The following is a 27,117-nucleotide window of genomic DNA, read 5'->3' as shown; positions in this document are numbered from 1 at the left end:
TATTAAAACTTGTTTTGTGTGTGAAATTATTTTCCTGTAATGTTATATGTGTTATTCCTCTGTGTTTGCCAGGTGTATTTTTATGCAGTAGGTATGTGTAACACCAACCTTAAAAAATCTACACACTAGTTTTGAAAAATGTCTTGCAATACAGTGAGAATGGCAATGCCTTCATCTTATGCTGAGGAAGTGCCCTGAGTGTTTATTGTGTAGTATTAATAGTACCTAGGAGATTCTAATGAAGTATGACTCCACTAGGCTATGACATGGGTTTAGAACAGGGCTGCTGGTTAGTCTGTTTAGCAGAATATTAATCTGTGAGTATTTTAACAGGGAATGGAAAGAAAGTGCTGAATAATTTGTAAAATCTCCAGTCGCTGGTAGGAATGTCTAAAGTTTGCACACAGCAGAGGTTGCATTAATGTTTTAAAAGGCCTGTATATTGAATCAGTCTTTGAGTGAAATTGGTCTTTTTCCTGGTAGGAATGATCTCTATTCTCCTTCTCCAGTTATATTTAATATATATGTTTTTTTTTCTTCCTCCAGTGGATGTAAAGTCAGAGGTTCCCGTGGGGTTAGAGCCTATCTCACCATTAGACTTGCGAACTGATCTCAGGATGATGGTTCCCATGGTGGACCCAATTATGCGTGAAAAGCAGCTACAGCAGGAACTACTCCTGATCCAGCAGCAGCAGCAAATTCAGAAACAACTGCTGATTGCAGAGTTTCAGAAGCAGCATGAAAACCTGACCCGCCAGCATCAGGCCCAGCTCCAGGAGCACATAAAGGTAGCAACATTTTTCATTTATCCCTCACTTTATCTGCAAACTGAATATCCTTAGGCAGACATGAAAAGGGAACATGCCTGAAAGGTTTGCTGTGACTGAGAGGTGGTGTTGGAGTGCTTCTTTCTCTGTACTGGGGTGATAAATGCCTTTTCAAACCAAACTCCTAGCACCTATCAGTGACTTGCCCGCAGCAGACCGAGGCAGTACTATGAGGATCATCAAGCTCATGAAGCTACCACAACCACAAAAAAATCAAACTATCTATTTTACAACCTGAATTTTCAGCCAGACTTCAATATGGCTGTCTTTCGATATGTGCAGTTTTTAGTATATTAAAGACTTTTTGGGGGGCTACTGTGTGAGTTTGTGACAAAAAATCAAATGTAGGCAAGTGCATAGTATTTGCATTTGGAAAATGGAGGCAGGCCCTGAAAGTGTCATGTTTTCACTCTTCTCTGATCTGCCTCATAGAATATAAAAAGGAAATGATTTATGGGATTGCATGCACTGTGGTGGGCTTACTATAATGGATTTTGACTGGGAATTTATGATCTTGCCTTTCTTTTCATTTTTCCTTCTTATCTACTTGCCATTATGCTGCTGTGCTAAGCTTCCAGCGTGTGGGGCAGCCAGAGCTGGGTGATGCACAGGCAAAAAACACTGTGCAGTTTCCAGGCATCTTTGCTGAAAGAGGGAGAAGTGAAACCAGAGCAGCAGGCTGCTTCCTGACATTAGAGTTCATTTTAGTGACAGCCATGTCACTATCCCGCATAATGCAGCATATCCATTCATATCCAGCATAATGCACTACCCTGCTTAAAAGACTGGGGAAAATCAGTTAAGAGATGAAAAGAAGTGTAAGCAGAAAGCAAGCACCAATCCACAGATACTCAAGGGGGTTGTTTTAACCAGGACTGACCTAGAAAACAGTGCAAACTGCACTTTCTCATGTCTTTTTGTTCTGTGCAAGTTACAACAGGAACTCCTAGCCATTAAACAACAGCAAGAACTCCTTGAAAAAGAGCAGAAACTGGAGCAGCAAAGACAAGAGCAGGAACTGGAGAGGCATCGCAGGGAGCAACAGCTTCCTCCCCTCCGAGGCAAAGAAAGAGGACGAGAAAGTAAGAACCAATGTACCATGAATCCTAATAAGAAATTAATCTATTCCCCTTTGCATTCTCCCAGCCAAAATGGACTATGAACAGGAACCTGAAGGAAGCCTATTACTGTGTGAAATACGCAGCTTGACAAGTCGAGGCTGTGCTTGGAGAAGGGCAGGGCCACCCACTGCACCCACAGAAACACATTTCTGTTTTGTGTGCAGACTTGGAGGACCAGCGGAAAGCACAGTTTGACAGACCTGTGTATATGCTTCTCAAGAATCTAGCTCTTCTTATAAAAATTGAGGGAATTTGAAAGCCTAAAGCTTCATACGAGAACTTTTTTCTGAAGAGCTTATTTCTTAATACAGAAAGCACTACAAAAGAGCAAAAAATCAAATTGCTTGCTGATTAACTTATTTAAGCATTGTGTCAAGATTGAAAATACAATGAAATATTTAATGATTTGGATGAGACTTCTGAATACTTTTGCTAGTACTTTTACTTTTTCAAACTGCTTGGCTTTGTTCTTGATGCCATTTCATGAGGCCCAACCAAGAGCTGTTTGTAGCTTATATATAGTTTTAAGGAAAAAAAGCCAGCTATAAAGGGTTGGTGGGATTTGGTGCTCACTAGAGGGAGACAGATACAAATAGTTCTCCTTAGTGAGGCCAGTCTAAAAATCAGGTTGAAGTACAGTGTGAAGGTATTCAAAATGAAGCTGCCACAAACAGATACTGTTACTTGCCCTAAATGAGCACAAGAACTGTGACAAAGACCAAAGCAGAATGAAGCTGTACAACATGAACCTGGAAAAATGTATCAGTTCAACAGTTATAAGGTGTCCATGGTTCTTCCAGTACTTTGACGAACAGTGAGCCCATAAAACATCACCAGCATATTGACCCAGAAGTGTGAGGGTGGTAGAAACTGCAGGAACAAAAGGTTCCTCTAAGTGGTATGAAAAATCAACCTCCCCATAAACAGTTGGGCTTTATTAGTGCTCCTGCCAGAGGAAGAGTGGAGATGTGAACTCAATGGTTCCCTTCTCAGTTTGACTTGCTGTTCAGTTTGTAGCAGCCAGCCAAGCAGCTTGTGACACCTCTGGGCCCAGCCCCAGCCCCAGTGTTGGTTGTTGCTGATGTTCTACTTAATGAGTGGAGAAAAAAAGGAAGGTTCAGGGAAGGGATTTAGGGTGTGAAGCCTAGGGGTATTTTATGGGAACTGGGTCCCAGGGGGACATGCGCAACAGCTAGCTGTGGTGTATCAGGGTTGGGTTACCAAATATATGGAGTATCAAGTATGCCTTACTGCTGCTACTTTCAAAGAAATGGGTTTTCTCCCCCCCCCCCCCCCCTTTTTTTTTCTTTTTTTGTCACTGATTGTGGAAAATCAAAAGATTTTTCTTTTTCATACTTTTTTTTTAAAATGAAGAGTATTATGGCTGTGAGTAAAGAAGCATGTCCTGTGCTGCAAGTAGGAGTTGGAAGTTTAACCTTACATTGACATGCTCTACTTCTTGTTCTGTATTGAGCTAGCCACCAAGAGAGGTCAAAATGCACTATCTTCTGTCTTCCAGACATTATGGGTACAGGCTTTTAAGGGGCTTCGGTAGAAAGTCTCACTGCTGACTCTTTCTGCAGTGTTCTGTTCATAATCAAGACAGTGTTTAGAGGGCAGTTTACTGTGTTGTTACTATTACTTTACAAAAAGAAAAAAACGTTCTTTACTGCAAACTCGAAGTGACCTTTTGTCACTGTCTTTTTAGTTCTATCCTTGGTTTAGTATTTGGGAATTATTAGGAAATAATTTAAATTCTTTAGATACATCTGGCCCTGGATAAATGGCCTCCTCTACTGTTGAAATATTTCTTATGACTTCACTGGAGTTTGGGATTATGGCCAATTTAAGGCTTCAACAGACAAACATATAATCCAAATGTTATCTCATTTTGACTGATTTCCACCACTATTTTTTATGGTATACAACACTTCCAGCAACAAGACACAGGCTCTGTTTAGGGTTTTGTTTTCTTTAAAAAAGTAATTTTTTTGAGATAAAATACATTTAATTCTGTGTGTCTCAGGGGCAGTGGCCAGTACAGAAGTGAAGCAGAAACTTCAGGAGTTCCTGTTGAGTAAATCGGCAACAAAAGACTCTCCGGCAAATGGGAAGAATCATTCCATGAACCGCCACCCCAAGCTCTGGTACACGTATGTTCAGTATTAAGCTGCTTCCTTGCCTTGTTGAGATATCAGTTAAAACTTGCCAGAATGCTTTTGCAGCAGGGTTACTGAGCCTCTGCCTCCAGAGCAAGACAGAAGTTTAATGAAAAAATCATCAAAAAGCCATAAGTGTTATATTTCTGGTTAAACTGAGCACTCAGTGTTCAGTGATGAGAAGAGAGCTCCACAGAACAAGATTCTTTTTTATTTCAGCTGCTTCATTTTTTGATGCTATCACAAATACCTGTAATTTTTCCAAGTATCTTCAAATTTTACAGTTAGGACAACTTTGTGTTTCACTTACTTGGATTTGGAATCAATCACAAAACTTATTTCTTCTTGAAGAGATGCTGCTTTGATTCCAGTGAAGTTCCTTGAATGGCATAAGTAACTCAACGGGATTTTGAGAAAGATAGTGGTCATTTAATTTTTCTTATTCTGATGGATTTTAGTGTCTGAAACCACATATTCTTTTCATGCCTTGGTCTTGATAAGAATCTGCTTAGACCTTCAGGCAAGCGATTTTGTTGTCCTGCAGTGGGCCTATTAACATGTTAAGAGTTTACAGTTTTGCAGTTTTTATTCTCCCCCCCCCTGTTTTTTTTTAACTTATTAGTTCCTTTTTGACTGTCCTATTGCAACAGACACATAAGTCAATCCTACAAAATGAACTCTGGCTACATTTCTGAAAGGCTTCAATGTTATGCCTAAACTGACCTTCAATAGGACAAATGGAAGTGCATATGGTATGCTAGATTTCCGTCTTGTGTTTGTTCTTTTTGAAAAGGATTACTGAAGGCCTGCCCATGGAGTTTCCACTCTGAGCGCTGTAGTATCATGATTTAATGTATTGTTACATTGTCTTTGGTGCAGATACAATGCTTACTTAATTTTTTTCTTCCACATAGTGTGTAAAATTCTCTTGAATATGTAAGTTTTCTGGACTAATAATCTGAGCTTAGTTCTGAGTCTTCAGATGAGTGGGAACGAGGAGCTTTGCAGAGCATGTCTTCAGCTACACTGCAGAAAGTAGTCCTTCCTCTCATGGTAGTGCCCCTTTTGACAGAGACATGGTATTAACTACACTGTGTTAGAAAGACAGGGAGAGTCTGTAAAAAACTGAGTAAAATTATGTTTTGATAAACAAAAGTTTGAAAATTTCCCTCCTGTCCCTCTCTCCCCAACTCTAAATAAAAAAATCAACCAAAAAACCCAACAAAACCAACCAAACAAAAAAACCTACCAACCCCTGAGCGAACTATGCAATTTCTATGCAATTTGCAGTTTCTGCATTCGGAAAGATCTGCCCACACTATTTCTTTCATCCAGCAGTTGTCAGAAAACACTCTTCAGCGTGGAGCTTCTCTGCTGACATGAGTGCTGTGCGCTTCAGAGTGATGTGCTCATAAAACTTACAGGTTGAATTTAAATGCAAGATTTTATCTACCTTGTACACTAAATAGTTTATTTGTATTTTTTCACAGATAATAATAATTCAGTATGTCTGGGTAATTTTATACAAGCCGCCCCATCCTGAAAATCCCCCACATTTTGATAGGGGAGGCTTGATCAACACATCTATTTGTACGTGATAAACAGGACTTAAATGGCTTTTGCTGTGTGTCAGCTGATTCATATTAAAATGCAACCATCTGAAATGGTCAATTCCCCAGACTGGTGACAGATCCTGTCTGTAGGTCAACATGACTCTTATCCTATGTGACTTTTATAATGAGTGCAAAAAGTGCGTTCTTGGGAATCCCAAGGAGTTCCATAACTTACTGTAAGAGTGAAATTGGTTACATGAGCCTGTGGTTTGTGCACACTTACACGAACAAGAACATAAACACAGCTGGGACATATGTACAACATGTGTAGATAGTTACTGCTGGTCACCTCAGTGACTGCTAATTTGTGACCTCTCTGTGTCTGCTGCAGGGCTGCCCACCATACCTCACTGGATCAAAGCTCTCCACCCCTGAGCGGGGCCTCACCACCATACAAATACACTTTACCAGGAGCACAGGATGCCAAGGATGATTTTCCACTTCGTAAAACGGGTGAGTTAGCATAGTTTATTCGAACCCCTTGCCCAGCAGTTCTCCCACCCTTTATTTCAACCAGGCTGTCCATCAGCAAGGCATATACCATATTCCACAAATCCTATTCAGGATGATACTATGGGTAAGTTCAAAGATCCTGGCTGCATCTTTACAAGGTCACACTGACCACATGGTATCAAGAGTCAGTGTTTCTCAGTGCTAACATCTAGTGCAAGCTTCGGTCCTGATAAATTCAGTTTCTAAACAGACCACAATTTCAGGGAGGTATATTTTCTTTGTCTCAGTATTACTTCTGGCTTTAGCAACTCTCTCTGTCTTGCATGGTAGATACAGTATCTATCTCCAGACAGTTTTCTGCCATTAGACAGTGTTTTTTCAGGGCAAATCATGGAAAGAGGAGGAATTGGATTAACATTCTATTTTGTGTCATTGGTTGTCAAAGTTTGTATACGTATGTGCATATACACACATTTGCATGTCTTCTTATGCACAGGAATGTGTAATATTTTACAATGTTCTTTTGAAGGTTTCTAAATATTTTAGAAGATTTAGCAATTAAATGTTTTGTATTGACAGCAGGTGAACTGTAGACTTGATGTTTTTGCACCATAAAGAAAGCTAGAAGGATGGCGGTGGAGTCCATGAGGCTGTTGCCTCAGGTCCTTGGTGCAGTGACTGGTATCCAGGAATGCAGAGAGACACTCAGAGGAGGTGGGGGGAAAGGAAAAGAAAACATTAGATCGCTTATTGCATGGGTCTGCTGTTGAGTGATATAGTTACATTCAGAGAGAAAGTCTGACCCCCTACTGTGCTAACAGCCTTTGAATGTGATTTAGCCACTGGGAGATTGAAAACTAACTGCAAACTGGTACTGACTTGAAAAGAAGTGGCATTTGGAACCAGCATACATTCAGAAAGAAAATCCAATCTGTATCTAATATTTTGAGGCAGACTCTCTAAGCTCATATTATTTCCCCAAATATTTTCAAAGGAACGAAAGCATGAAAAGCAAAATGCTAATTTATTCTAGCTGAATTACCCTTTGTACAATATGGTGGCAATATAACAAGATTCTATAAAGTCTTGTTCCGGCTGTTCATCACAATAAGCCCTTATGTGATTCTCTGCTTAATACCACTGTACTACATGTATTTTCTGTGCCAATAGACTATACATTTTCATGTTTTTAAACAAAAGTGTATCTACATCTTCTAAATGCTGTGAATTCATCTACATGTTTTTAAATGCAAGCTTTTTCTTCCATGTGTATATATCTTAAATGTTATGATAGATATTTATGATGTGTCAGACTGTTGATCTGTAAAACAAAACATTTTCAAACATTGTAACAGTAAAGTTCTCGTGCAGCTGCTAATACTTTTATATCTCTGTGGGGGTTTCAAAATATTCCTTAATTCAATTCCCATTGTCTGCATAAGAGGACTATAATATAATTAAATCCAGATGTTTTCTATATGTTATTCCAAATATTTGGGCATGCAGTGCATCGGTTCCAAAATGGAACAAAGGACATGATGACCCTCTGAAAAGATATCTACAGAATAAATAGACAAATACTAATAGAATCATTAGTATAGCCATTTCTATGACATTTACAGAGCAATTCTGATAAGCAAATATAAATGAAGTATACAGCATGTTGTACATTACCAGTGGAGGATATTTGATAGCTCTCCACATCCATGAAAATAGCAACTGTTAAATATCCTGTTTACACATCCAGTCTCTCTGTGTACTGGAGTTGTTTCATTCCAGCCTTCAGCAACATCCCCACAAAGGTTTCAATGATTGTTCATCAGGTTGAGAGTAAAAGCAACAGGAACCAGATCAACACAAGTCAAATGACCCTAAACTGATCTGGGTGGTTATAGGGCCATCCTCCAGGCAGAGGGGACATTGTGGAGCCTGTGTCATCCTCATGGGACCTTACCAGACAAAGATGTCCCATGAACACTCCTGTATATGGACAGGCTGTAAGCCTCAGAAATCTGACCTTTGCCATGAGGGGTGAACCTCTTTTCCTTCCCTTTAGGCTATGAATGCTTATTGCCACTGGCTCCTGGTAAACCCTCTGTGGTGCTGAACCTGCGTGAAGTCAGCAATTCATATGAAAGCAGACTTCACATTCCTTTCAGTCTCAAGAAAGGAATACCTGTTGTGGGGTTTAATCACAACTTTGTTTTACTTTTTATTTATTTTTTTTCAATATTTAAAGTATAAAATACAGAGGTATCTTCCTCTTCTCCAACTTTAATATTATGCTCTGGAAAATAATTCTGATTGAATTAGCTACTCTGAGATCAGATTTAATGGGCAGCAAAGCTGAATGGTTCTCTCCTGACATCCTAATGTGTTTTTCAGTGCTAAGGGAACACCAAGTGTCACACAGGCATTGTAAATCATGAGTCTTGCTTGCTTGCTTTCTTGTTCAGCAATCCATTTAATCTTTGTTTAATTAGTCCTAAAGTGGCATCTCCTTATTAATCTTTTAAAAATTAATTCTGAGAGTATAGTAAAGAGGAAAATATTCTCTACAGCTTTTAATTTTCTGGCATCTAAGTAATTGGATGCATAGGTAACTAGGGAAAGACTTAAGTCTTGCTCTTTCTATGTTTACAGATAGGTACCAGAGTTAACATCCTAGTGCAGTGACTATGGTTACTCAACAACTCTCAGCCTTGTGGATTGTTTCTTTCTGTACAAGATACAGCAGAAGTTGTCAGCAGTGGGCTTCACACAGTTTAGCTACATGGAGGATTGGGACTGTCCTAAGGGCTAGAGGCCAGGATATGCAACTCTTTGCACAGCTGCATTCAGATGCTCAGATGACAGACTTTGAAAAAAGCAGAGCAAGGGGAGCTATTGCTTCATTGGAGACTGAAATATACCATAAGGAGAAGCTACACATCTGTAGCTAAGAGCAGAATTTAGTCTAAACAGCATAAGATCAAAATTTAAAAATCCAAAAAAAAACTTCCACCATCGATACCAGTCATAGATGTGTTTTCTACAAAGGACCCAAAAGCCTGAACAGCACATGGCTCATTAACTTTCAATGAGACTAATGCATCTAAATTACCCAGAGAGGTTTGAAAATTCCTCCCTATTACTGAACATTTTTGAAATTCATACTGACTGTTTTAAGAGCTCTGATGGGAGCTGTGCACTTTCAAAGACCTGATCATTTAATATGGAGAACTTTTGATTGCTGAGGTCCTTTATTCTATGTCTGTCTGTCCAGGAAAATATTACCTGCTTTATGAGATTACGGTAAAACTAACAAAAATGTAGTGAGCAACATGGGTTTGACAAGGTAGAGGATCTTTTGAAATATTTTTTGGGGTTTTTTTTTTTCTTTTTTTTTTTTTTTTTTTTTTTTTTTTTTACTTTGTTGAAATAAATGCAGAAGTTCTGGGAAATGACCCTAACATTTGCATTTTCTTCAGTCTTTAAAATTTCACTTTTTGTGTGCAAGTGTTGATACAAACCAGCAAAAGCTAGTAAGTTCCAATAAAGTTTAGCTCTCTTGCCAAAGCTGCATACTTTTAAAAAATGTTGCTGTAGGTGGAATTTCTGCATTTTGTTTCATGTTTTGGCTTTTGTTGGAAGAAATTCCTGGGAACATCATCATATCAAATATGAACTGTTTTTTCTTTCCTGAGTTTAGCATAATCATGGCAGAACTGGAATGTCAATCAGTATTTCTATTTATTTTGGTTTTGTGCCAGTTGAATCTTTCCTTGCAGATGGAGTTCTAAGCTTTTGACTTGCATTTTGCTTAGGGATCTGAAGATCTCTCACAATAGTACAATTTGAGAAGATGTTTGTAGCTCACCTTCCAAAAATTGGAAGCACGCTCAATGGAAACATAGCATGGGGTTATTTAAATAGCAAATAGTACAAGGTTCTTGCTTGGACAGGAGAAATTGTGTAATTTCATACAGGAAAAAAAGAGGAGATGAAGGATTGTTTAATACTGTGATGAAAGAGAGGAAGAGGGCTGTGCTGCACAGCCATGAAGATCACTTTGTAAAAACCATTTTAAGTTAACCTGATTAGGCAGTAGAATAACAGTGTAGCTCTTGTGTAATGAGAGTGAAAGATTCCTGAATGAGAACTCAGCAGATGTAATTTTTTAAGAAAAGAAATTAATTAGAATATTTCCTTACAATTCTTTCTGCACTTATTGACTCAGTAATTTACTGGAGCAGTTGAAACGGATAAGAAAAACATTTTGTGTGTGAAAGTTTTTCTCCCTTCCCCTTTTGTGCCACGAAATTTTATTTCTGTTTGCATTTTCTAGGAAAACACTATTCTGTGAAGTAACAGTATATGAAAAAGCTGGATTTCTTTTGGTCTTCAGTTTAAAAAAATGTCTTAGATTATCCCAAACCCTCAATTACCATGTCTGCCAGAATGAAGAAGTCAAGCTCAGTGGAGAGAAGTGTTATTTTTCTCTGAGTTTACGAGTGAGCACAATAAATGGGAGAGGCACTTTGTTTATTGAAGCAGGGAAACCAGACAAACATGTTACGATTCTCCTAATTTTATCTTATTTTTCAGGATGCTAAGCATTTCTGCCTCTCAGAGTCCTTGTTTTCCTGGGTTACTTAGTCTCAACAAATTTGGACTAGGTAATGTGCCCGAAAGAAATCATCAGTGCTTATCAAAATGAGAAGGGATACAGAAGGTATCCTGATCTTGACTCCTTTTCCCATTAACCACCAGACATTTTTAGCCTTCACGAAATTCATTGTCAATAACTTGAGAGGATGTGATTAGTAGTAAGAGGTTTTAGAAGAAGAAGAAACTTTCACTTGAAATTGAGGAGTGAATCTGAAGCAAACTTGTTAACAGCTTTCAGATTCACATAATGAACAGGCCAAAACAGCATTCAGTCCATGGGAGCCAGCAGCTCCAAAGAAATGTAATATGGTTCTAGCTACTGTGCTGGGCTGCAGTCATCTGGGCCTGTCAGAGCTCTGCAGCCTCCTAAGCTGGGGCTGAGGAGGGATGTCCTGTCATTCTGATTTAGCTCAAGTTAGAGGAGAAATTTTTTGAGGTAGATAGCTTAAAACTAAACAATAATGAATGCTAGGGTAGGCTTAAATGACATTGTCAGAGAGAAAAGAACTTGTGTAGGTATGCTTTGGTATCATGTAAGCTTCCAGGGCCTGCACCAAGGTTTAATAGGAATCATCACCAGAATCACTCCCATGAAGACCATCATAGTCTTCCCATCAGTGCAAGGTTGTTCTTCTATTAACATTTACTTTTAATTGCAGGAAAGCAAGGTTTTTATGCATGGATGATTCTTACTCTTTTCAAGATTCACTGTATTTCTGTTTTAGCAAAAATCCCACTACTTGTATATACATCCTATTCTGTCTTACCAGTAATTACTCTGTTGTGCTAGATACTGAACTTTTTTCATGGCTAGACTAATTATACAATCTTGGTCAAAATACTATCTTAATTCTTTTATTGCCCAGTCCATAACCAAAATGGAAAGTTCTGCTTCATGTGATTACATAAAGGTTTTCTTACCCAAACTGTATATGTTTTCAAAAATGTTTTATAAATTAGCTTTAGGAAGTACCTTGCATAACTTTTTGATAAGCAGGTAATCAGATACTAGACATCTTTTTGACTTTGGAACCTAAAGAAACAACTTCAATAAGGAACAGGGAACAGTTCTGAAATGTAAAGCATTTTAAGAGCATAATGTCCATTGACAATGAAGTTCAGTGGTTTTAATGGGCATTTCAAAGCCTATTCCCTCTGGATAAATAAGTTAAAAAATACTGCATATAAAATCAGAGACTCTTTGAAGTCAGTAGAAACTGTGCTGTTTGATTTCAGTAGGACTAGGACTTTTCTTCCACTGTATTTAGAACAGGGACAGTTGAAAAGTAAACAAGAACATCTAAAAAATGGCAAAAAGAGAGAAACAGACAGCGAAGGGAAAAGTGGAAATCACATGGTATCAGATCATCCAAAATAGAAGATGTTGGTTAGTAAAGATTTCACTTCTCCAAAGTCCTGCAAAACATAGTTTCACTGAAAAATCTGTTCAAACCCACAACTCTAATTAAGGGGTTTAGCTGCCAAATAACATGTTCTGGCTAAAGCCAAGTAAGTATTACAGGGCCATTCATGAGCAACGGCATAAGCTTTGTACTTTGCTTTTGATTTTCTCATGGGAAAGTAATATAAATGAGAGTGATACCTCCCTGTTGGCTTTAACTGTTAGAAATGCAAAGCATGCTGAAATTGTACATAATTCTCTTCCAAAGGAAAGGAAATAGCATTTCAATGGTTTTCCTCAGTGTCTCGTTGAGTTATGGTGGTGCACAATTATTCCTGTTAAATTACTCTACCAGATGGAAGGTTGCATTGTATATTTAGCTAATTAAGTTGTAGGGGACTGGAATGCTATTACAGAGCATAAAGAATCTATCTAAAAGTAAACCTGTTTTAATTCAGTATCACTGTGAAGGTGCAGTATGGATGTCCAATAAGACTTTAAACACATAGGGTTTTGCTCCTCACATCCCTTAACATGGAGAGATAGTTTCAGAAAATGAGCCTTGCCTACAGAAGTTAGACAAACATGTTTTGAATGTCTGAACAACTTTGGAGCCAATGTTATCTTCATTTACGTTCAGTGCAGCTGAAGTGCCTTCCTACTTTTAAGATGAATTTGGCCTATGATTCTCATCTGCTGGTAAAGCAAGATATACTGTGTTTTTGTTGCTTTTGTTTTCTTGGCATCCTGTACTCTCTGTTGCCTTTGAACAGCTCTAGAGTATGCTTCAGCAATCTAGACCTGCCCAGCTCTCATTTACTGATGACACTGATGGGAGAGAAGTTGATGGTGTTTCATCATGAATTTCTGAAGGTTGATGAAATATTAGATTGTACTTTTTGCCCACTGTGAACGAGATGTCAGTGCTAGATATTTTCCTAGATTAAAATCTGTGGGATTTAATCAACCTATTAACAATTTTTTTCTTGTACGGGGCTTGGGGAACAACATAATCATAAACATGATTACTCTATAAAAAAATAAATCATATACCTAGGGGTCAAATGGTGACCCCAGCAAAAGCCTCAACTCTGGGGGCTAGGGATTATCTCTGACAGTCCTTCACTGAAGAGAGTATTTTTTCTTGGGATTTAGTGAATGTGGGTGGAGGATTGCAGCTGAAGAGTGGGATTTGCTATATTTGCAGTAAGTATGATATTGTAGTCCCATTACTTCTACCCTGTAGAACCAATTGGCGTAGATGATGAGAAGTAGGGGCGAGAATAACCAGCGGAGAACTAACCAGAAGAACCACCAGTCATGCATATCTTAATTTGCTTAGTATCATTCAAATGAAGAATACCCTGTATTCAAGGGCCTGTTTCACCACCTTCTTTCTCCTCTACACCTCCTGAGAACTCAGGTGCTAGTTGGCTCCCATAAGAGATATAAAGGTGTGAAAAAATTAAAGAATTTGGCAATATGCAGGGAAAATGGGAATTCATTTTAAAATATCCTTGTTATTTTTTTCTATGGTTCAAGACAGTATAGTATTGATTGCTTTTTAATCCCCTACTTATTAATGGAAAAGAATATTAGTCTACCTGTAAGAAGATGGACCTGACATAGCAGCAATACGTCATGGTTTCAGCAGATTTGACATATAACGAGGACTCATAAGATCCAGTGAAACCATGGCGTCATTGAAACTACTGTATAGGCCAGTGGTGCAAATGCAAGATGCTGTTTCTGCACTAATAGAATTTATTAAAAATTCTATCAAGAGACCTGTTCTTTTGCCTCATAGGAAATATATCACACTGTTCAGATTTTCATGAAAAATATAAAGATCTCCAAATCTGACTAAATCCAAGCAGTACAATAGGTAATTCCTACATCTAACTCAATAAATCATGCCTAGCAAGACAACACTTGTTTGCATGGATAATGAAACAGACATTTTACATTTCATACAGACTGCAGTGAATAACAAGGAAAAGTTAGATATTTAAAATAGCTTCAGGGAATATTTCATTTTTGAACCTGCTTTAGAAAATTAATGAAAATTTGCTAATCTTGTAAATTGGCCTCCTTAACCTAAAGAGAGCAAAAGGACTGCAAGATCCTCTCTAATCTAATTAGCTCTTTTACCATGTGTTTCACTAAACCTGTTTTTTTTATTTAGGGAATGGATATTTACTTTAGTCTGAATAAATAAAGCATTCTACCTTTTACAAAAGTAACATAAAGCAAAGGACTAAAGGGTTTCACATATGACCTGCACTCCCCATAAAGTGAGTGGTTGTACAGGAAACAGTTTCGGTATATCCTGAAAACACATTAGGTGATGCAAGCCAGAAAAACAAAGTGTCTCCATCCTGTACTGCTGTATCTGGTTCTCCCGCCTTGTTGGGACCACCCAGCGGTCAGGTCCATGTAGTTCTTGGAAGAGCTTTAGAGGGCATGTGTAAATAGCTTTTAGTCTCATGAATCTAATTTAAAACTCTTTCAGAAATGGCATTTCAAATAGTCAGAATTGAGAAGTCATTGAACCCACAGAATTTTACTACATGCTAGTGTCTTCCAGTCTGTCATCTAATCCAGAGGATGTCCCTATGTTTGTTGTCCAATATTGTCTTGTCAATACAAGGACATGGCCTTCTACAGCCAATGTCAGTTACGTGTGAAAACACAAAGGCACTGCTCGTCTTACCTGTGCCTTACATATTCAGCTATGTGGAGGTGGCTGAAACAGTCTGTGGCTGCCTACAGGAAGACAGAGCAGCAGTCAGAAACTCCATTCAGAGCGTATTTGCATGTCTGCAAGAACCACGTGTGGTAGAGGAAAGGCTGTGAGACCACCAGGTCTCTCAGAAGGACAGACATTCACAACTCTACATAAAGCAGCTGAGGAATCTGGAAGCACCTTTGGTCTCTGATCTGTGCCTCTCTGCCTCTCTAGCTTTCTGCCAGGCTTTGGGTTTGCATTCCTAGTTATGGTGAGGAAGCCCAGATTATCTTCTCATTTATCCTTTCTGGTGATGCTTAGGGCTATCTTGTGCATTTCATTCTGCCTACATCAACTGGGGGGCAAACTGGGAAGTTTCTCCTTAGACTGTCGTGGTTGTGTGTTGTAAAGCACATAATGCTTATCTGTGCATGGGTCTCTAGTACAATACTATAAAAAAATAGCAAACTATGTGATGTGAATTAAGGAAGATTCCTATGTGTCGATTTATTGATACTTGTTAGATATAAGCCAGAAAAAAAACCCAACTCCTGTAAGGATTACACCATAGATTATATTCAAATCAGTATCCTATATGACCCTTCACAGCTTAATAAAATGATAGCTGAAGAAATAGAGAATACCAGTGAAGATTTACTTCAAGGTCATGAAGTCTTTGTTTCCTAATTTTTTCTGTTGACCTAATCATGTTAAAGGAGTTTAAGTTATTATTTTAAAAACGATCTTAGTAATATCAGTTGGTGCCTGAGCAACAGCAAACAATTCATCTTTCTCAAGTAAGATGTCAATTTTGCCGCTGCTGCTCATGCTGGTGTTGGAATCTTTGTAGCCAAATTTAGCATCATTTACCTTGCCTGCCCCACAGCTTTTCTAAGCCAACCTACCAGTGAGGAAAAGGAAATGCTTTCACTTTAGAGCCTTTCAAAGTCTTGACAAAAGCTCACTTTCTGTTCTTCAGGTTTCCTATATATGGTTTTAGCCTCGAGATGAGGACCTGCTCGCTATGCACCCTCTCCCATCCCCCATTTCCTGCCTGGGTTCATTAAATGCTGATTTGAAGTTGGCACACGCTCTTCTGATACAAAAGTAGTACTATGTTCCAGGAACCATCAGAAAGTAGTGCATTATTGTCTTTTACATTCCCTTCATATATATCTTCTCCCTGTGCATAAAAAGGATTTTTATCCCTTCTTCTTAAATATTTCTGTGTGTTTCATGAAATGAAACAGTGAAGCAAAGCCTTGTCAAAAATACCTCAGCTCATTTGGGAGCAATCTGGCCCCAGGCTATATTCTTTAATGCTAGTATCTGCTAATATTAAACAAAGTGGAGAACGGGACATAATGACTTCACCAAATCATTTTCCTATCTCTTTTGCTTGTATCTGAGTACCATGTCTCTTAGCAGAGACTAGCTTTCCTTCACCTGATCACTGATTTGTGATGACTTTAATGTGTACCTACATAATGAGTTTGTTGCAATGACTTTAATGTGTACCTACATAGAAGCCTGTGTATTTTCCATTTTTAACAGTACAGTTACTTAATTCTTTCTTCCTCTACGAAGCCACCATAAAGTATGAGAAAAATCATTGGGACACTGTCATATTCATCTACAACCAATGTTTGCAGTTCTGTAGAAATCGTTACAGGTCATGCCAAGGAGTTGGTAACCAATCCTCGGATTGCCTCTATTATCTTCTGTTGTTGTTTAAACTAATCTTTTTTGTATCTTTCATATCTGTTTGTCACTTACAATTATTTAAAGAGTATTAGCAGTCCATTATTACTAGCACTAGAAAGAGAATAATCCAGGTAATACCAATGAAACTGAACAAACCATATACTGCAATATATCATTATTCCAACTTATGCTATAGCTACATAAACAAAGTCATTTTCAGACTAGTCTTTCCTGAAATCCTCTCAAGTGAATCGCTCAAGTGGGTATCAGCTGATTTGCATTGAGATCACTGACATGGGCTTTTATGGCCTTCAGAGAAAATGGCTGTGTCTTTTTGTTTTCTTTGCAACAAAACACTCTCAAATAATATATTAATCCTTTCTTCAAGTGCCATCCTGTTTTCCTTATCTACCACACTCCTGGACACGTGCTCTTGTTTTATTCTTTTGTCTATGGCACTTGGGCTCCTTGGTGGGATGATTCAGTCCACTATAGTTGGAGTCACCTAACCCAGCAAACCCCACCGCATTTGGCACCTCCAGCACTTTAAAGGAGGTCCCATTTCCTCAGGAAGGTGAGATACAGGATGTCTGTTATATGGTGTAGAATTAATCTAGTTTTGAGTTCTGGACCACAATGGGATGCTTAACGTACAGCAAGTTAGCCACATGCATTAATTATCTTGCTGTGTCAGTCTCTTGGTTTGTGGTTGAATCACCGTATAAAGTAATAGACTACCTGAAGGTCTTTTCAATAATTCTATGGTATCAATGCAGAAAAAAAAAGGTTAATTCTTAGGGGTTTTTATTTGCATGAGGATGCTACTCTGCAGCAAGCCTGGGGAGTAAATCTTTAGCCTCAAAAAGTTATTTGGCACTGACTCCCCATGTGACACTTCTTTTCCACACGGAGAATGCCTTTGGGTGATGAACATATTCATCCTCGGCAGTGGATTAATTAAGATGAGCAAAGGAGCCAATAGTGTGCAGTAGAAATACGTATCGAGTGGCTAATGCAAAGCAGTTATTTTGAACATTATCCCTCTATAGACCACTTCTAAGAATCACTAGTTAAAATATTGAGCCAAATAATCATTTGAAACATAAGGCAGATTAATTATAATAATTCTTGACCATTTGCAACTACAACTTTCCAAGTGTCTTGCAAATACTAGGGAGAAAATTTAATTAAAATAAAAGGTTTGAAATATTTATTTTCACTTTTTGCTCACTTATTCAGAGTTTAAACAATTAAAATAGTTTCTGATTAATCTTACATGAGTGCCTTGGGGCAGTGAGTATGTATATATATGTATATACATTTATAATTGCAATCCACAGCTCCATACTTGAAGGTCAAAATGATTAATTTTTCCTTTTTAACTATCAGAAGAGCATTGACAATAATAGATGTGTTGTTACTGCCCTCATGTAGGAATGCACTGAAGCACAGGATTGCTGTTGTGATCCATACCTCTTGCAGTCAACAATAATTCTGCCGCAGCTTTAGTGGAGCAGGATGTTACAGTGATCTCTGCCGTCACACACCAAGTCAATGCCTCAGGCACAGCTAGGAATCAAGAAACCAGTGTCCAGTTCTGTATTTTGTTCATTGGAGCAATGAACATCATCCTCAAACTGGTTAGATTTATATATTTAGTGCACTTAAACCAGAATCCTTTTTGCTAGTCATTGAGTCCTAGTAAACACCATGTTAGGAGCTGGCAGTGTCTCATGGAGAACATTCAGGAACGCCAGTATTTGAAGCTAACACTCTTCAAACATTGGCATTGGTTTTTATTGTGAGGTTTATTTTATAATTTTAAAACCACCCTTTTCCATGCCTTTTAATTTTAAAATTGATTATTTCCATTTAAAAATTATTGCCGTCTTTCATGCATCTTCTCAGATGGCTCATAAACTCAGACATTGACTTCAAAGTCTGTTTTCTGTGCTTATATGATTGATTCAGATGCAGAATATGATGGGAATGTGGTAAAAATAGAAAGGCAATCGCTGTGACTGAGCATGAAGTGGAGAATTTCTCCAGTGAGTGTTGCAGAGGATTTGTATCACATTAGTCTGTCACGGGTACAGACATATTCTCCTAATTTTTAAGAGTACAGAATGGTATAAATGGAATTATTTGTAAGTGCAAAAGAATTGAGTGCCTTTTCTTTTAAATGTCATCACACCTGGTGCAATCTGTGGTTGAAAGTGTGTAGTGTAGTCGTAGCCCATTATTATATTTTATATTTTCGGTTTCGTCACAAATGGTATCTCAGATAGCAAGCAAGTCTTTGGTACTTCATTATCAGAACCATTGATCTTAACAGTGGCAGTAAGTCATAGAAAATATTTTTAAAATATTTTTATTATTAATGATTTCCAGTGTTTTGCTAGCCTGTGGATCTTGGTCTGAAATGTACTCAAGGCACAGGGTCTTCAGAGGGAAACACTTGACAAGTGCAGAGTAGAATGTGACAAAGGCCAGCATATGACTGCAGGTACTGCAGGCCACAGCAGCACTCTGGTGAGGTGCAGCCCTTTTGCTCTGTAGTGAACATTTCTAGCTTCCCCATCTCTGAGGGAACAAGTGGGACATCAGGAAAAAGGTGTGCAATATGACATGCTGGGCAAGAACTGGAATTAGAAGTGTAGAGTTGAGCTCCTGCCCCAAAGTGACAAGGGGGTAATTCTGGATTGAGTGAAGATATAATTTATTTTGGGTTTCTGCTAACTCTTGCTCCTTCTTTGGGGCTGGGCTCAAGTCTTTGCATAGGAGAGAGAATTGATCCCAGTTTCCAGCTTTCTTTATATTGAGATATTGCTTAGCCAAGCCTCAGTTTCAAAAAGGGAAATACAAACAAATTCTATTCTACTATTATCTTTCACTACCTCTCAGCAGTCTGTTGGATAGAGAGTATACTTAAATGAAGAGATAAATGAGTATATGAAATATTTTATCGTGCTAAAAATATTACAAAATAAAAAGCACAGCAGAGCTGGCTCTCATATAAAAAGACTGTGTGCATTTAGGAAACAAAGGTGGAACTTGCCCAAGGTGCATTAAATATAATCCTGGGTTTTCTGGGAATCAATCCTACTTCTTCATTTTCAGAGCATATATTTTTCTCTGCAAATGTTCTTAGGACACTGTCATAAACCTAGTTGTTTGGTGTATAACTCAGAAAACGCTGAAGTTCTGGGCCTAAAATTGCTGACCGAGAAATGTTCTGCCAGCAAGGCTTGTTATGATTTATATTTCTAAGAGAAATCAAAAGAGACACCAGTGGAGGTTTCTCTCTATTTCTGTAATCAGACCTTAATCCAGTTATAAGGTTCCAAGGTCCAAGCTGTGTCTTCATCCAAGTTTTCACCTACAAGAGAGATAAAAATGATGTAAAATAAAATTGCATTTGTCTATAATTAATACTTATGATATTAGCAATAATTAATGGGTAACTTCAAAGTTGAAGTAGGATGAGAAAAATACTGGGATTTGAAGCTCTTCAGCTCTCTTCCTCCCTTTCCTAGCCTCTAATTTAAAATGAAGTTGTAAGGAGCAGCAGGATGTCTGGGGAGTAAAACCTCTGCCTCCAAGCCCTCCTTGGATGAGATGAAGTCCTGCAGGGTCAGTGGGTCTGACACAAAGCAGTAATTCGATTTGTAGTCACGTATTTTCTTTTTATTTCCAGCCTCAGAGCCCAATTTGAAGGTACGTTCGAGGTTAAAACAGAAAGTGACAGAAAGGAGAAGCAGTCCTTTACTCAGGAGGAAGGATGGAAATGTCAGTTCATTCAAGAAGCGTCTTTTCGAGGTGACAGGTAATTAAGAATGGAGAAATTCTATTTCAGTTGCCATAGTTCACAGGATATTGGTCGTACTTTGAAATTGAAACTGTTTGCTGAACAAAAAGAGCATTTGCAATATTTGACCTCATCCTGACAATTCTTGCTTTGACTTTGCATTGATATTTAGTAACTTCATGACTTGCTCAGGTGATCAGGTGATATCTTTATGCAATCAAGTATCACTAGTCTGTCAGACATGTATCTGAATTCACTTGGTATATCAGAATTATGTCACACCAGGATGGAACTAAAGCACAACATGAACAAATTCACATCAATGTCCTCGTACATGCAGTTTTTGTGACAGCTTTTCACAGTATGTCATGTGTGAAATTGGGACATGGATATGAATATACATATAAAAGTAATTAAATAATTTCCTTATAAATTATTTCCCGATTATAATTTTTTACAGCTAATTTATTAATTCCATTTTTGAAGCCTCTGTGAGATTCTTGATCTCCACTTTTATAGTTTTAGCTGATGTTTTTATATTTTACACACTTACAAGATATTTACCATAGGAGTTTTTTGTCTGACACCATTGAAAGAGCAAAAACATGAAAGTAGGTATCTTCGCTTCCTAGCTCTGACAATAATTTGGAGCCTTTCAGACTGTCATTATAATTATGAATACTGACTATATGACATTTTGGACCTTTCACCCTGATCAAACATTGTTGTCTGAAGCCCTTTTTCCCCTTACTTTTTATTCTTTTAACTGAAAATAGACCTTTATTTAAATGCCTTTTTATACAAAAAGTGCTATTTTAATTTTTTTAAAAAATTGGAAAAAAAGTTTAAGTTTGTGTTTCTCCACTTCTATGAAAGTTATTGAAAATACAGTCCAAGAACTTTTTTGTGACCAGAGAGTCTAGCTGGGTATGGATTCATATGGATTCACTTCAGTAAATCAAAGAGTAAGAGATCCAAGTAAGAGCTAGGAAGTCTCCTCTAATGTCAGCCACAGCGAGAGCATATTTTTGCATGTGAATTACGGCAGAAAGAGTGAAGAAGCAAAGAAGTAGCTATAGAATATTTACTGCACATTTAGATATTAATTATTTTAACTTCTTGAGTGCTTTAATTTGAAAGTTATCCCATGAAATAGGCTTACTTCCACTAATACTACACTCTTCCATCTTTAACCTTCTTAACTGTTTCCATTACATAAATGTAATTTATATCAGGGTAGAATTAGAACAACACACAACAAGATCATCCTCTTCTCCTAAAACAGAACTCAGGACATTTTAAATCAAAATAACATGCAGCCTTTCAAATGCTATTTTAATATTTTTGCATACTGTAAATATTCCTTCATATTCGTGCCCAAGATGTAGCAAAAGTGTATATTTTGCCACTAGTATTGCATAGGTAATGATTAGTCCACACTGGGCTCATCCCTGTCCTAAACAGAAAGGGGTGGCAGTAGACCTCATGAATGGACGACATGTTATCATGACCTTTGCAGTCCTGCTATCTCTGTCATTTTGATCTCTTACAGAGACAGGACTCTTTGCAATTAAAAAGGAAAGAGTGTCTTTTCTTTACTCATTACAAACTCTGTGTCTGTGTTTCTGCCTGATACTGAGTGTTATACCATCTTTGTGGGAAAAATAAATAGTAAATGCTTCTTATGTGAAGTAGACAGATCAGAAGGGGAAAGACCAAGAGCATTTTTCCTCATTAGCAAAAAAAGGAGGATGAACTAAAAATCTTCAATGTAAGTAAATACCATAACAGATAGATACTTTTCAACAGCAAAGAAAACCCTATCCCATAAAGAGTATATAATTAATCAAGATCACATGTACCTTTCCAATGTGAAATTCATGTCTGTTTAATCTGTTTTTCAGAATCCTCAGTCAGTAGCAGCTCCCCTGGATCAGGTCCCGGTTCCCCAAGCAATGGTCCAACCAGCAGTACAACAGAAAGTGAAACCTCAGTTTTGCCATCTAACATTCAAGCTGAGGTAAGACTCATTACTGTGGTGCAGATAATTGCTAAGATTTCTAGACAGGACAGTATGGATGGTTTGTTTCTAATTTTGTTGGGATCATACTCAGAAGCAGAGTAATGGCAGAAGATATAATTTTCAAGAATACCAGGACACTTGCAGGCTAACATCAAAGTGTATGATATATGACATGTCTTCATATATGAGATGCATGTTCAGGAGATGCTTTGGTAACCAAAGTCCAAGAAAAAGCAGCGGTAGTGCTACTGGAAGAATGGAGGTGAGCTGGGAAAGAAACTTGGAAGCATTTATATTACAGAACATTATCTTCTGGGATAACCTGAAGAGGTGCTCAGTCCTCGATACTAATGAAAAACTCCCAGGTGGAAAAGAGCAATTTAGGCATTGGTGATCCTAACACATATGAGTTAAGTTAAGGTAGTCCCAAGTTCAGATGAGTGCTGAAGTAAATTCATTTAATTACAGTATTGGAGTTAGATGACTAAGTCCTTTGTCACATTTGCCTTTTATTTTGCTGTACCTCAGTTTTCTTATCAGGGCAGTACTTACCATCATAAGTGACATGCCAGAAGTCCCGGATACGTTTTTTGTAAAGAGAGATTGTAAGCGGAAGGAATCTTAACTACTCCTTATTCTGTTTCATGAATACGTGCCCATAACAACAGGAATGCAGATGGTAAATCAGTTGTGATAAACCTCATTTAGCATAGACCACATGCCTAAGTCATGCTTTCCATGACAGTACTATAAAGGGACAGTACATTAATGTGACTAAGAGACAATCAATTTCCACAATATTCTGTATCCAGTGCTTATATTTACAGCAGTTCCTGCTTTGGTGTCAGAGTTTTCTGTTAATTGTTGGTTTATGCTTTTTATGTTAGAAAAATTGCATAAGAAAACGTGATTTAACAGAGATTTAGTTAACGGAGATATTTCTCCAGGTCAGTGGTAGGACATTCACCTCAAAAAAAAAAACCTGGAATGGGCAGTTCAACCTCCAGCAGTGACTTTTCCCCATAATGAATTAATTGTGTGTGTGAACTATGATCCAGAGGGCAGGTGGGTGACCTCTGCACACTGATTAGTAGCCTCTCTCTGGCCCATAACCAAAAAGAAAAAAAAAAATTGCATTGATGGCTAACATGTGGTCTTGCCTCATAGCCCCTTGTATGTGATTGCAAAGAAGTTTAAAAGATGCAGAGTAGGATCGATCATTCGGATTAGATCAGATCCTAGTTCAGTGGAATTGAGTTGTGTATTTCACTATTGGGAATGTTTTAGATAGAAGTTGGTAATATGTAGGTGTTAGTGCTGTATTAAACAGGAGATCTTGACCAATTGGATTTTTTATTGACTCAGGCGTACTGCAATATGCAAAGGCAGGTAATGTCTGCTACATGGGGCTTGTTACTTTGCATGTTATAGTTTTTGGACATTTGTCCACAGTGTTGAACCACCATCAGAAATACATACAATCTGGTCAGGCTGGCAGTCTCTGGGGAGATTTGGAAAGGTTGTAGCAAGAACATTAATATTAATATTCTTATCATTAATAGAACACTGCATTGCATGTGATTTGCCATTACTGTGCCAGACATCAGAAATTATAGCCCCAACATGCAATCAAAGTTGCTCAAATGAACCTAAGAAGTTCCTTTAGAAGTTGAGCTCTGCATGCTGGCATCAGTCACTTCACTCGCTGGATGTGTGCTAAGAAGCTGGGATCCAGTCAGGGATTTCTTTACCTCTCGGGTTACTTGACTGTTAGTACTGTGGTCCTGTGGGCTCCAACATTTTTCCATAAATCTCAGCTTCAGTGCATTTTTATTTTAGTGGGATTTTCTTTGGTAGTTTAACATCAGCCAAACTCCTACATGTCTCTTTCTAGTTTAACATTAGCTGCCAGCTCTCAAAGGCTATACATCTAGTCAATTTTTCATCAGATACACAAATTACAGAAGTTTCTAATAATAGGATATGTTCCAAATCACCCAAAATATCACTTGTTTTTCTGTAATCCTGCATGACTCACAATGCTGTTGTTTCATAATCGTTGTTGTGACATTTGCAGTAAGTGTTGTGCTCATATCTGAGTGGGTGGATAGCTGTGGTTTTCATGGCAGCAAATAAAACACTTTTTGCTGGGGATAACAGGTTACTATGACAGAGCCATTTACCAGTAAAACATGAGTCAATACCGTAAATGATTACACTCTAGTGCATGGACAGAATTAGAACGTTATCAGTAATGAAACAAATTTTACAAGTATTTTTACCACATCCATTGAAATAGAGAAAACTTTTAAGTCATTTACCCTTTGGAACAGACAGTCTGGTGGGTAGACATTTACAGCTTTTTGAATGAACAAAGGTGCACTGCAAATGCCGCAGTTTTGCAGATAATCCTTTACTATCACAGTTCCCTTAATGGTACTTTCAGTACCATTTGTTAAAACACTGGTCTCCCTATATGAAACTTAAAAGTTAAACTCACGATTTTAATTGCACCTTATAAATAAAATCTTGTTTTTATTAGGCCCAGATGTCTTCAGTCTCATCAAGGTTCACCGCAGTAGCTATTTGTCTCCTGTAGCATGCCGTACACTTTCAGGTCACCTGCTGTGCTGGGGCTAAATCTTACTTGCCAGAGAAATGCAAGCAGGATTGAGCCCCTGCACAGCATGTCCCTTGAGTTCAGAGGGACAACCTGCTTTAGTCATGTAAAATGATTAATTTTAGGCATTTGCAGCCTGGTCAAAAGCCATTGAAGGCAATGGAAAGTTTCCAGTTGGTGTAAGCGGGCTTCAGATCAGTTTCTTTCATTTGTGCTTCGCAGAGCAATATTTCCTAGAATATCCCTTGATTAAGCAGGAGACATGAATTACATGTATTGCAGATAAACACATACTTGTTTTGTGCAACTTGATAGCCCTAAGTATTTAATACTCGGCTCACTGAGGTGATCTTTGTAAGGGGCTAGTGGAAAAATGTGTAGGTTTCTGACTAGCTGATGAGGTTTGCTTCAAGTGTATGTGAAGAGAGTCTAATTAATTTTTTTAAAAATCATCCCAAAAGCCTCAAGAGATACAAAGGTAAGTAATTGTGAATATTGAAAGCTATGACAACCTTACTGTAGCTCCACAGCTGAGAAGTATTAAAGCCACACCATTTTGTCTTTTCCTCGTAATCCATACATGTGCATATTTACATGCCCACATAGGTGTTCCTGCTTCTCAGCAGGTCCCAGTAGTACAACCAAAGTACAGTCGCTCATCGTGGTTACTTGCTGATCACTGTGCACTGTTACATTTAGTTCTTATACTCTGTTTTAAAAAGAGGATAACTGTTGATGGGCTATTTTAGGCATCAGGAAGCAGGATCAATGGACCAATGAGTAAGTATATAGATGAGAAAGTAAAGCAAGTCGCTCTTTGGGGTATTTTAGGTGCCAATCCAAACCACCATGTCTGCATGTAGGACAAGGACATGGCTTAGCCATTGTTCTGCCAAATGACACTGCTGGCAACTCCAGCTTTGCCACCACTGCAAGATATTGTTGACTGTGTATAAAGACAAGCTGCAGCTGGAGTCATGTATTTCTGCCTCTGGGGGACCCTGCTTGAGCAGGATGGTTGGACTAGATGACATCCAGTGGTCCCTTCCAACCTTAGCCATTCTGGAATTCTGTGATACAGAGGATCCCAATCTATGCAGGTAGACTACTCCATTTATTTTGGAAGATGAGGTTTAACTGATGCTTAGGCTAATATTACCTGAAAATATTTAAAAAAAAAATCAATCACTTACTAAAATATAAATGACATATTATTAGTGGTATTAGAAATTAGATGGAAATGCTTTTACTAATAAACTCCTGTTTTCAACATTAAACTCCCATAACATGATTAATTCTGCCTGATGAAACAATCATGCCTGACCTTAGTGTGGGAGCGTGTTTTACTGCTATGCACCCTGCCACTGTTGCATTTATTAATTCTAATCTTAGAAGGTAATAGTGGCATACCAAAAGCTAAAAATGAAACATATATCTTTGATATGGCTTTGTATAGATGCTGCAATTGTTATGAATTTGATTAATATTCTAGGAGGCACATTAGAGCTACTACAGTGTCCTTTTTCTGTCAAATCTTTGTAGACTCCCTCCATTGTATCTCCATAGTCTTGACATATTTGGATTTACTCATGGTCAAAGGTGGATGTTATCAAGGCAAGTCACTGTTAGCCAGGAATTAATGTAATATAAAAGTGGAGCTTCTTTGTTTCCTATGCTATCTGTTGATTTTCCCTAGGTACCAAAAGAAAATTACAGAGATAGACTTCTACTGTTATTGTCTCAGTGATAGGTCGTATCTCCAAACAAACTGTATGAGGAAGGTTATGTTTTGGAATAACATCCTGTGTTTTTGTGCTTAACCACTTTTCAGTGATGGTCTGAAGTTGCATTGTATTAACACAAAGTATTTTACAGAGTTAATTGATATTCCAGGTTTGTCCAGGGGAAAATCTACAGCTCCCCACAACATGCTTGACAAGTTATTATATTTACTTTAGTCAAAGCCCGAGTGTGCAGTATCCCTCTTGGAGGTGGTCTATTATTGGAGT

The 27,117-nt window shown here is 38.0% G+C and overlaps 1 protein-coding gene across 15 annotated transcripts in view; it reads left to right on the top strand.

Annotated features, from left to right (window-relative positions):
• Window positions 1-27,117, top strand: part of HDAC9 (histone deacetylase 9) — a 459,183-nt gene that overhangs the window by 235,749 nt on the left and 196,317 nt on the right. For 9 of the 15 annotated variants that reach the window (XR_005566228.1, XM_039388612.1, XM_027738933.2 and 6 more), the window contains 6 exons: window positions 547-788; window positions 1,759-1,909; window positions 3,975-4,101; window positions 6,052-6,173; window positions 20,355-20,483; window positions 22,370-22,485. Coding sequence is in view for 14 of the 15 variants with exons in the window: in XM_039388612.1 (XP_039244546.1) it covers window positions 547-788; window positions 1,759-1,909; window positions 3,975-4,101; window positions 6,052-6,173; window positions 20,355-20,483; window positions 22,370-22,485 (887 nt within the window). In the remaining variant the exon portion in view is untranslated. The remainder of the gene's footprint in view (window positions 1-546; window positions 789-1,758; window positions 1,910-3,974; window positions 4,102-6,051; window positions 6,174-20,354; window positions 20,484-22,369; window positions 22,486-27,117) is intronic. The other 6 variants (XM_027738932.2, XM_027738943.2, XM_027738931.2 and 3 more) reach the window with 3 other exon arrangements.

This window comes from Pipra filicauda, unplaced genomic scaffold (assembly GCF_003945595.2).
Source record: "Pipra filicauda isolate LSUMZ 115617 unplaced genomic scaffold, ASM394559v2 scaffold66_size7647185_pilon, whole genome shotgun sequence".
NCBI lineage: Eukaryota > Metazoa > Chordata > Aves > Passeriformes > Pipridae > Pipra > Pipra filicauda.
The sequence above is the reverse complement of the archived record's forward strand: the minus strand, read 5'-3'. Positions and strand labels throughout refer to the sequence as shown.